This window comes from Gallinula chloropus (genome assembly GCF_964237585.1).
Source record: "Gallinula chloropus genome assembly, chromosome: 3".
In the NCBI taxonomy this organism is placed as follows: Eukaryota; Metazoa; Chordata; class Aves; order Gruiformes; family Rallidae; genus Gallinula; species Gallinula chloropus.
This window is the reverse complement of record NC_140087.1, coordinates 47,944,177-47,956,313: the sequence shown is the minus strand read 5'-3', so window position 1 is coordinate 47,956,313 and position 12,137 is coordinate 47,944,177. Positions and strand designations below refer to the sequence as shown.

General features: G+C 37.2%; 1 protein-coding gene across 1 annotated transcript in view; it reads left to right on the top strand.

The window, feature by feature from the left end:
• Positions 1 to 12,137, top strand: part of SMYD3 (SET and MYND domain containing 3) — a gene marked incomplete at both ends in the record, with an annotated part of 393,058 nt that overhangs the window by 44,872 nt on the left and 336,049 nt on the right. The window contains 3 exons of the mRNA XM_084261454.1: positions 3,362 to 3,469; positions 4,568 to 4,625; positions 8,244 to 8,380. Coding sequence (XP_084117580.1) covers positions 3,362 to 3,469; positions 4,568 to 4,625; positions 8,244 to 8,380 — 303 coding nt within the window. The remainder of the gene's footprint in view (positions 1 to 3,361; positions 3,470 to 4,567; positions 4,626 to 8,243; positions 8,381 to 12,137) is intronic.

Sequence of the window (12,137 nt, the reverse complement as noted above, 5' to 3'; positions counted from 1 at the left end):
CAGCTCTAATGGGTTGAGGAAAGCAGGCTCTTCAGTACTGCATGTACAGGGTCTTCATGCATTTTATGCATTGTCATAGCTCCACACAGCAAATTCTTATTTGTAATTATGGACAGAGTGTGTAAACATGCTGTCTTGTTTTATTTGAGCATTTTTATATTTACAAATAATCAGTGTGATAGACAAAACTGAGTTGAAATGTGTGGTGTTTGGCTGTGCTTGGTTAGAGGGGGAGGAATAATTCTTCAGCTTTGCTGACATTAGACTGAAGGTTCTTGCAGTAAATCAGTTTTAACTTCAAGAGTAATTTTTAACATGGAAAAGTATATATTTCAGGTTTTTTAATGATTCCTCCTAGCTTTGCATTTTGATTTCTGTTTGGTTTTCTACATAGAGAAAAAAAAAAAACCAACTAATGGCCACAGTGGATTTAACTCTTAAATCCTTGATATTCAATCATGTACTTCTATAAACAGTTTGCTAGTGTATAATCTGCAGTGTTCTCAACATACCAGAAACCTCTCCTTTTTAGGATTAAAACATATGAAGGGGGAATGGAAGAAGATATGTCATTTTGATTCATTGTATGGCAAATGCATGCAACGTACATTAGGTGCTTACTGTAGCATCAGTAATAATGCCACAGGTAGATTTATTGTGGGAGATCATAAGGAAATATGACTGTGAAGAATATAAAAGACCAGAGTATCTTCAAGGTAAGTTTCAAACAAATATCTGCCAGAGAAGTCATCAGTAAAGCTTCTATTGGTGAGTCTCTAATGTGAAATGAGACTGCTGGCAAATCTGCAAGGTGTAATGCAATACTCTGTTCCAGCTTAGCTGTAGTAGCAGCACAAGTAGGAAATGTTGTCCAGTGAAACCCAGGTATGCACTGGTATTTGTGAGGTGCTGGTTTGGGAGGGCAGGCTCTCAGCTGGACACCAGTAAGCAGCTATATCTCCTAATCCATGCGGGTTCTGACCCTTTTCACTTGGGTAAAGCCTGAGGAATTTCATTTGGGATACACTGAGTTTGAGTGAGAGACAATGATTTGAGAAGAGATAAAAGTAGGGGGTATTTGTATTGTTTCCGAGTTACTAAGTGTAATGAAGCCCAGAGGAGGAGGGAGGGCTGGGTGCTGCCCTGCACTGTTTATTCATCTTTATTGCCTCCTTCTGATAGTGTTCATTTCTAACAAGGGGAAAAAAAAAAAACTGTTGCAAAACCAGAAGAATGTTCCTGGTGGGAAGGGAGAAGGGTCTAACCAGGTGGCTGTAGCTGTGCACTGTGGGATTTATACCTATGCTGGATATGGGATATAAACACCTTGACTGAAAGCCAAGTTAAGAAAACCTCCCATAGAGAACTGGGGGACTAATTTAAACCCACCAATAAGTATTGTTAGAGACAGACTGTAAAAGTAGGTCACTCCAGGGTCACAATTCTTTGCGGTTTCATACCACGTTCTGTAGTTTGTGTCCTTGTTGTATTGGTAAGTAGAAGAAATATCGTTGAATTTCATTATACCTAATGCATTTGGAACCTTTCCTTCTCTCCCTGGCCAGTTAGGAGGAAGTGAGTGGCAGTCCCCTTTCCAGTGCTTCTTCTGCAGAAGAGTCAGACTTAATTCCTTTTTGGCATCAGTTTCAGCCAAAGTGCTGTTTTACAAGAGGTGTGTGTTTGAACTGTTCTTGTGGGAACACACCTCAGAGAGAAGTGGCATATGATGCTGCTAGGTGGTACTTCGTACTTCCTCTCATTAGGGCTTCATTGGTTGGGTAAGCTATTAATCATTTTGATGTCACCTCTAGCATGTTTGAAATTCTATGCAACACTTATGTAGTGAAAAAAATTGACAGATAAAGGCTTACTCCAAAGAACAATTTTAGTTTAAGTGGGATAAAAATGCCAATATAATTGTATTACACAGAATGATGTCTAGACATTTACAAGCATGACCTTGTTTCTTCTAGACAAGAATAATGCTATTCAGCATTAGATACTTAACTTTTATTTGTCAGACAGCATGTGACAGTAACTGTATTTGGATTAATGCCTTCTTGGTGTCATTTTTTTCCCCTTGTAGAGTTATGGGTAAAGGAAATTAAATCACAAATCTCCCATGTATCTGAAAGAAAAAGTCCAATTTATTTATTATGCATAAGCCAAAAGGCGTGGTGGGAACAACATGAACAAAATAGAATAAATGCTACTGGTGCTGAAACCTAGTTGTCTGAAACAATTCCCCCACGTTAATGCAGCTTAAGAAAAAAATTGTGATAGCCTTTGTGATCTTTATAACTAGCATGTCAGCATCCACAGGTGTGATGTGCACTTGTACATATCGCTGCCATTCCCTCTCTTTATTTTATTGCTGAACATGTAATTTCTTTGTATCAGACATTTTATCATTTTCTGTGTGGCAGTTTCCTCACAGAAGCTGTTTTTCAGAGTTTGGGTTTTTTTTTCCTTACTGCATATCTATGAGAAATGTCACCTTCATAAGCCCTTGGTTATTCCAAGTTCTTGTCATTGTAGCAATTATTTGTCATATCCTGTTTTTTCAGTTTGCTTTTTAAAACTATTTGAAACGGCTGGGTGGCTTCAAACATATACTGTGAATGTATAAATAAAATGTGGAAATATACAGCATGTTAATGAAATGGACTTAGAGGTTTTGTAAATTATAAACAGAATTTTCATCTTTTAAATACAGAAGGGGGAAAAAAAAAAGGTGATCAGAACTTGATTTGGGGGATATCCTGGTTCTAGCCAGGTCAGAGTTAACCTCCCCAAGCAGCCAGCACAGGTGAGCTGAGTTAGCCCAGGCTGTTTTCCACACCACCTGACATCACTCTCCCAAGGAGGGAGGAGAAGAAAAAAGAAGTATTTCTGTATGTAGTAGCTGTCCTTCATCTTGTCTATTCTTTGCTGTGGAAGTGTTTGTCTTTTTCTGCTACTCTAATTCCTCCATGAAACAAAAATTGCAGGTATATGCAACGAAAATATTTTTGGTTCTGTTTCCTAATTTGGTAAACTTTGGTTATAGCAACCATTCCTGGTCTCAACTGTGGCAATGTCATCAGACACCAGTACTCAAGGAAGGTGCCCTTACAGGTACTTTGGAGCTGACTTTTGGATCTACAGGTGTTCCTCCCAGCCTGGCTCAATGGCTGTGATGCTGTTGGGGTTCTGGACTCCCCGGTCCAGCCCACGGTGAGGCTGAGCATGTTTGGTTTTGTGCATATATAAACATAGATAGCTATGTATGTGTGTATATATGTTTAAAATGGGATATATGTTATGTAAAATAACGTGCAGGGCTTTTTTCTTTCTCTTCCTTTTTAAAAAATTGTAACAGAAAGAAGCTTGGCTGGACCACAAGCAGGAATGCAGGTGTCTTAAGAGCGTCAAGCCTAATTTTCCTCCGGACTCAGTCAGGCTTGCTGGCAGAATTGTTTTTAAACTAGTAAGTGACATTCTTTTAGATTTATTCAGTGTAGCAGATTCAGATAAATACTTTTTCACTCTACATTTTTAATGTAATTAAGAGCTAGAAAGCTGAAGTGACTGGGATTGCTGAAAAAAGATTGGACTGCATATTGCATTACAAGATTACTGATTAATGTGCAGAAATGCTGAAAGGATCAAGAGATATTAAAATGGACATAATTAAGCTCAAGGGACCTGTTTGTCGACATTCTCTTTCTATGACTGTGTGGTAGAATTCTCAACTTCTTTCTGCCTAGAAGGAAAACTCAGAGGGACACTGTTTTTCGTTCTTTGATACTACTGAAGTTGCTGGTGCTCTTCCATTAACTTTACTGGGAACCTCATTCAGTCTTATTTGGATGAGCTGTAAGGGCAGGAACACTGTTATCCAGCCTTTCCTTTTGAGGGCACAATGCCATCATTTCAGTGTTGAGTTCTTTTAATCTCAATTACTTTTTAAAAAAGATTTTTTTCTAAACTCTTGTAAGTCCTGGGTGCTTGACATTCCTATGGTTTTATTAAATTTTCTGTTAGGTTATACAGCTCATGACTCTGTGGGACTGTAAATCAAAAAGAATTTGCCCATTTTTTTGCTGACCCTACCATGATTCTGTCTGTCTTGAATAAAAACGTGTGCATTTGTTGTGGTTGGAGGTGATAAAATGTGATTTAATGTCTTAATTTACACATTGTTGGGAAGAGTCTGTGCATGATTGTTTTTAAAGGACAAATAGATACCTAGCTCTACTGTGCATTAATTATAGTCACATGAAATCTGAGACTGCTAACCTCATAAATTACTTTCAATTATAATGTGAAGGGTCAAGGTAAATTACTAAGTAAGGGTAACTTCTGAAGTAAAAAAAAAAAAAAAGTAGAAAGTGTTATAATGCCAAGAAAGATTTAGTATTTTAATGATAGTTTACAGAAAGTATGGAATGAGCAGATTTATGTTGATGCTGTTAGCCTTACCTAATCATCTCTACAGGCATATCACATCAAATAATCAATCTTGTAGAGTGCTTTTAAGATAAAGTGTGCTATGTAAGTGTTAATTATCTGTTTTTCTCTACAGCTTAGACAATCAGTGTGGCATTCTGAGACACTCTACTCTTTTTCCGATCTTCAGTCAAGTAAGTAATTGCCAAGCATATTGCAGGAAATACTTCCAAGTTCTAGTTTATAGAATGGTCTGCTCTGTAGAAAACCAGAATCAAAGACAAAACCTGCTAAAACCTCTGTGGGGAAGAATAGTTTGTCCAAAGACATTTAATATCAAAGAGCTTTAATAACAATTCCTATGTACTGTTCTTAACTCCAAAGTGCAGGTAGTTCAGGACTCCTAGACGTTAGCCAAAGTTGAGACTTTACAGAACACAGTACAAATGGCCTGTGACACTTGCATAATCTTCTGTAAAGATTTTGGTTAACTCCTTCCTTTTGCTGCTTTCACAGTTTCCTTGTTAGAGTGAATAGATGGCTTCTATGGTTTTGCAGTTAAAATAGGCCAAAGGAGTGGTTTGGGGTGGTGTGACAACTTCTGGTAGCTGCGATGCTTTTTACTGCCTCAGTGTCCTAAAACAGCTACTGTTATTTCATAACACTTTTCTCAATTACCACACAATTTGGAGATGAAGTTGATTTACTTTCTTTGGGTGCTTGTTAGAATCTATAGGAAAGTCAGAAAAGCACTTTCAGAGGCTGAAGTATTTAGGGGAAAAAGTTTCACTGGAGATAACTGCATGAACTAGAAATACAGACTGTGATGTGGAGCAAAAAAATTCTGAGGAAACATCTGTAGAATAGAAGATAGTGTTTCAACACTAATCAGAAATAAGAGAATTCTAATTGATACTCCTCTCTTTTTTTTTCTTTAAAAAAATAAAATCAAGAACAGCAGCAAAATAAACATGTGGAGGCATCTAGTTCTTTACAAAGTTCTTTTCCCAGCTCCACAGTCCTTCAAACTAATTGTGTACCCTTAAACTCAGATTAAGTAGGAGGGGTGTCTCTGTGCAGAGTTACTTTTTGTTAATTGCCATTTAATATAGAACAATTCCACACTTAAGTGGTTCTACAGGCTCACTATCAGTTAGGACCATTCAGAAATCAGCTTTTCTTTCGCTTACCAAGATTCAGTAGGGTTTGCGTGCTGTAGTGTGGGCAGAGTTTTTGCTGCTTTACTTGGATCAGTATCAGAGCTGCATAATTAAATCCCTGTGATTGTTTAGAAATCTTTTCACAGGCTTTTTATAGCATTTTCTCTCCCACACCAGGGTTCTTCCACAAGTGAAAAAAAGTTTCTTAAAACCACAAAATGAAAACATTCACAAATTTTCTTTCACTTTGCTTTTGGCCTTGGTTTCTTGATGTGTTGTGAAAACCAGTTCTTGATCATTTACCATTAAAGATCCCATGGGACTTTTTGCTGGGATCATTAGCTCTGATGTGCTGGACAGATTCCAATGTGGAGAAATGCATTCTGCACCTGTATCTGTCAATGTTTCCTGAAGTTCCACTTGGATTTATTATTGTTGTTCACATCTGTCCTAAACTGCTGTGTCCATCTATGCCATGCTGCTTACACAATCCCTCTTCCACATTCTAGAGGTTTTATATTTGCTTATAGTGAAGCAAATATGTCTCTCTTTGTCATAAAACATTTTGCAATGTACATCAAGTAGATTAAGATTAATGACATGATGTCTTGAAAAATTACATTTGAAGAAAAGAGCTTCTTTAGTTTCAAAGGATGAAGAAATGCAATGGTATGTTGATGATTTTTAATTATTTTTTAAAACTTGCTTCCCAGTAATGTAAAAGTTTGCTGCTTTGTTTGAAGACACAGTCTTCATAGATATGATACTCACCTATACCAGAGATTTCTATACATTGTGAAGATCACACATGCCCAAGTTTTCAAAAAGTACACTTGCTTAGGCTTGTGAGATTGCTCTCAAATGTCCACACTGTAAAGATGCACATGGGTAGCACTGTTGGTAGCTATAAAAAGACAGATACTTTGGTTAAATAGGCTTGGTTGCAGGTGTGGAGGGACATAGCTCAGCATTCGTAGAACTAGCTGGTTTGAATTTTGTGATGAGCTGAATCTGACATCTCTAGGAGAGCATGTCTCTCTCTCCTATCCCTAGCAGGGATAGACCACTGTTAAGATTCCTCTGGAGTCATTGCTTGCTCAGCCCATTGCAGTCACCCCAGGCATAGCTTGTAGATGGCATTTTAGCAGCAACAACTGACCATTGGAATGGGAGCAGATCTTGGAAAATGTTATTTTACACTGAAATGGAAGCAATAAACCATAGATAACATAGATGCTTCTTGACCTCTGTACATAGCGTGAAAACAGAACCAAAGAGTTTGCAAATAAGGAAACTCTTACCAGACTGGACCCAAACTGTAGCTCGTTCCACTGGAATACTCCTGTCTGGTAGCTAACCCTGGGTACCGGCTATTGTAGTCAGCCAGTGTTTAGTGCTCTGCCAGAATAGTTCATAGGAGACTATTAATGCAGTTTACTTGTGTGGTGTGTTTGAAATGGAAAATCCATGATAGCGAATTTCCAACCTGCAAAATAGCCAGTACCTTCAAGCAGAGGGATGGTGTGTGGGATAGAGTGCAAAACCCCAAGTATTGTACGCACCAGACAGCTGTTCAACCAAACTCAAGTGACATCTGCTTTAATTGTATCCTCTTTGATTGAGTGAGTGGGAGTTAGAGGAACGCAGATCTTGAATTGGCCTTCCAGGAGGCAGACAAACTTGAATCCAAAGCACAGGGAAGAACCTTTCCATTCCCACTAAGGATAGCTGTTTAAAATAAAATAACAATTCACCATTATGAAGACATGAAATTGATTCATACTGCATAATAATCCTTTTTGCCTTTTGTCACAGACTGGTGCTTGAATCTGTTAACCTTCACATTCCCTTTTTGGGCCTTACTCATTTTGTGCCAACTGTCAGGAAAAAGAAAGTGTGAAGCAGGTAATCAGGCACTGAACTTACTAGGGCAGCTGAGTTTCATTTTCCATGTTATCAGTGACCTGATGCGTGTATGATCACTTCATTAGAAAATAAGGCAGTGTTTTTCCTTCTGCTTCAAGATTTCTATCCATAAAGCATGAATAATGTTGCTTTAGTATTTCTATTAGTATATTGTTATTTTTATTTATATACATAGTATATAAATATTTATCCATATAAATATTATATAATCAACTATTTGCTTAATATTCTTCCATATACATTCTGTTCACCAGCTGCTGTGTACTAAAACTACCTTTGTCTGTAAAACACTTTGATCTACCAGCAGAAAGTGTTTCTGACACCTCTGTGGAGAATACAGTATAAAAATATGCACTGTTGCAAGGAGGAAGGTACTGCTGCATAAACTTTCAAGCACATTTTTGATGTTACAAACCCAGATGCCTAATTTTTGCATGTAATGGTGTACATCTGCTTTCACATCTGCTTTATCTATTGACTTTTGATCTTTAACTCACCATTGTATTCGTATCACTTGGCAGTAGCAACCTGATAAACTATTCTGTGTGTTGATAGGTAGCTGTCACAAAAAATGACACATGTCTACCCTCTGTCAAAATTGCCCTCGGTCAAGATGAATTCTGGAAATGGAAATGTCTAGGCTATGGCTGCCATTGGAGATTTTCAAAATGTTGGAGAAAGGTTCTGTTTCTGACACGGTATATGTTTTTTTCCTTTCCCCTTAAGATATTGAACAGTTAAGTGAAGAAATGAGAGATGGCCTCAGGCACCTTGCACAGACGTTGCAACTGTATTTGAAAACAGAGATCCAGGATGCGTCGTGCTTGCCACCTGCAGTTGACTTTTTTCAGATCTTCGCAAAAGTAAGTGTTAAAATGTGATTGCTTGACAACTCATAAATTATCCTTTCCTTGTGTTCTTGATTTATTTTTGAGTGGGAGTTCAGTAGATACATCCAGAATGTGATATATGACAAAGTGAAAGCAAACTATTTATTTTTTCTATTCAGTCAGGATGTAAGCAGAAGTATAGCTTGTATGTAATTGTAACACTTCAAAATTAAAGCAGCAGCCAGAGGATAAATTTTCTTTCCCCTTGTAAAATTGTCATGTTAAAGCTCTTGGGGGGAGGGGGGAAGTTGCATTAAAAACCCAAAAAAGTTCAAAAACAATTGAGTCAGTCAACCTAAGAAATTTTTTGACAGTGCTAAGGAGCGTATAGCATCATTCTTTAGCCTAGGATTTTTCTGCAAAGTGCAGTATCTTATATTTGCAGATGTACTCATATCCTGTTTTGTCATTTTAGTAGTATGTGCTAATGGGTGTTCCTGACAGTACTGTCTCCCTTTCCTGGGGGCAATGTGAATCGTCTGCTCTAGAAGGCTACTTGAAATTATAATTTTCACAATATGTAAAATGTTTGTTACGTCACTAACTAAATATTGTTGGCTTTTGCCACACATATTTTATTCCTTTCAATTCAGAAAGCTTCATTTGAACAATGCTAGTAGTAGTACTTCATATGGAGAATACTTAGTTTTAATTTGATTTGTTTTGATTTCTCATTGTTGAATTCTACCACGAGATTTATCTCAGCTCAGGTTTTAATTTTTTTATTAAGTGTTGACTTCATTTGAAAAGCTCTGATGTTTTTCTTCCTGATATAAATAAAAGGAAGACCCTCTCTTAAATAAAAGAAAGTGCAATATATGATTTTTTTTGCATTTTTTAAAACCTGTTTGCACAGTTGTGGAAACCTCTTTTGCAGTGGACAGAAGGAGTGGGAGTGATGTAAGAAACTGTGGTTTTTCTATCAGTGATTAGACTGCTGTGATGTAGAGTTGGAATTTTCCCTGAAAAAAACATGCAAGCTGCAATACACCCAAAGAGACTTGTAGATAAAAAGCTTATACACTACCTATTCTCCACTCAAACTGTTTTACTGTCTTGTGTTGGTGCTCTGGTTTGGCCTGAACTTTGTCAGATGCATTTCACATGAAATACCCATGCTGTGTTGTTATCTGGTTTAGAGAATTTGTCCAGCTGAAGATAAATCTGAGTATCAGATGATGATCACTGCCTAACCAGTTTGAACTGAGTTTCAGCTTGTAAGAAATTCTTTACAAGTGTTTTTGCCTTCTATGTAGTAATAAGCTTAAGACAGAGACTGGCTGTGGTGGATTTACAGGAGCAGTGTGATGATTGTTCAATGTATTGGAGCACTGGTGAAGAAAATAGGGAAGCTTTTAAAATCTTTTATGTGCATACATGCACAGGCATCTACGCTTATGTGCACCTCTTCCTCCCTCCCGCATATTTTAGCAAGGTGATGCGAGTGAGCATGAAAAGCAGAATGAAAGTCAAGACTCCCCAGCTCCATACCCTTTTAATGTGGAACTAGGAATGCTCCTGTTAATGACAACATTTTTTCCCACTATAGCTTTGCTGACACAAAGATATTTTTAACTGAACATATTCTTTGTGTTGACTGTGAACTTGTCCCACCCCTATTCAATGTACTGGAAAGTACCATGTTTTGAAGTTGTTGTGCTTTTTTTTTTTTTTTTCCCTTTTATTTCCCCCTCCCCTTTTGTCTTCTGGAAATTCAGAGGCTCTCAGATTAGCAAAGGGGGCTTTATTTCCTTCTTCGTCCATGTCTGAGTCTGTATGACAGTCCAGCCTAGGAAAATTAGGAGTGAATGATGTAGACGTGCCCTGGATACATATGCTTCATATCAGTAATAATAAAAATAATTGACAGAAGGGTCAGAAGAATCTGACTGAACAGGTGAGCTGGTTGGGAGAAAGGAGCCATTGACTAGATATACCCATGTGCTTTATATTTGAGTACAATTAGTATCTCGTTTGGAGTTCTTGTCAAGCACAATGCTTTTTGGAAAGCTTTACTGTGACTCTAATTTTCCTTGTGATAGCTTATAGCCTTCCTGATTTGGTTGTCAGATCAGTGTCTTATGAAGTACGGCATTATATTAAAGTATCACTCTAATATGCCCCCATCCCTAGTGAGATAGCAGCATGTGTTTTCTGCCACTCCCATTGAATGTTTTTGGAAGATAAGCTGAAGGTCAATAGAAAAAATACACGCCTTTTTTTCTTTAAGCTGAATAGGGATGCTTATTCCCAGCAGGTAAAATTTAAGGCTTTGGAACGGTAAAGCCTGATAAAAGACTTATGTGGTCTCTTCTCTGTAGTGTAACTCTAAAAAAGACCAGCTGTGATGACTTTTCTGTGTGGTCATAGAATAAAGAAATACTGCAGATACATGACTTCAAGATGTAATCTTGTTTTCCCAATCTCTTCCAGCATTCCTTTCAAGTTCAGTAGGTGCTTATTCTAACATTGAACTTTTTTGGATCAGTCCTTTCATTGCATGCCATAAAAAGATCCAGTCAAAGGTCATTTTTTATTCTGTTTGATGCTGGATCCTCAAGAAAGAAAATAAGCAGACAGCCAGACAAAAGAGAAAAGCGGTCCCGCAGCAAGATAACTAAATTCCAGATAATTCTTGGAAAATCTCCAACCTGATTTAGGTCAAAAGATCTTCTCAGAAGCTCTTTTAAACAGTCCTCCTTCTCTGCTGGCCACTGCTCTTGTCTTTGTGAAAATTAATTATAGTTTTATTCACTTTCCTGTGACACTCAATGGATGGAGAGTTCCCTTGAGTGCAAGTGTGTGGAAACTTCCCATTTAAAATCAAAGAAAGCTTTGCCATTTTTCTATGGGAACAGAATTCCACCCTGATGTATTTTTAGTTTGTGTAAGACCTGTGGAAAAATACGAGCTGTACTAGATGAGGAGGTGTTTCAGAAGGGGAGTATACCTTCCTTTCTGACAGTGTTTCCCTGTTTGACTAGACAACTTGCTTTTGTATCAACTGTCCTTTGAGCTAGAGTTAGATTTTTTTTCATTCTTCCTATCTGATCACTCTTCAGAAGTGCTAGTTTACTTAACGTGCCATTTATCAAGGTTGCGACTGTTTTTAAATTCTGATCCTCAGTATTAAACAGAATTATCTGCAGCTAATTACATGATAAGGCTTTAATTCCACTGAGACATTTTCTAATGTCAAGATAAAATTTTGACACCATGGTTTTATGGTTTAATGATGTTTCCATAACCTTGAGATAAAATCAGTCCTTGCTTTTTATTCTTCAGTTTTTACTCATATGTGTGAGGAGGTGGCCTGGAATTCTGTGAGACATTTAATGTATGCAGAATAAAGAATTAATTTTTTTGGTATGCATATATGGTTCATTTCATAAGAGCAGACAGAATCACATTAACTAAGACATTGAATGAAATCTGTAGCTACCATGTTGGCTGTAAAACTGGGACTACACTGACTGGAATCAGGCCTAAGATGACTTTTTTTTTTTTTTTTAATAAATGAAATATAAATTTGGTGTCTTGAATAGAATTGCACCTACTCATATTATGTCAGAATTGACTTTTGGAGTTGTTCTTTGCAATTAATAAGAATGAGATTCTGTTGTTATGTAAAATGGTAGTCTAATATAATTTTCGATACTTTTATAGAAATAGTGAGATGTATACAATCTCTGTCATTAGATAACTGTAAGGTAGAATCCAGTAGTGGTTA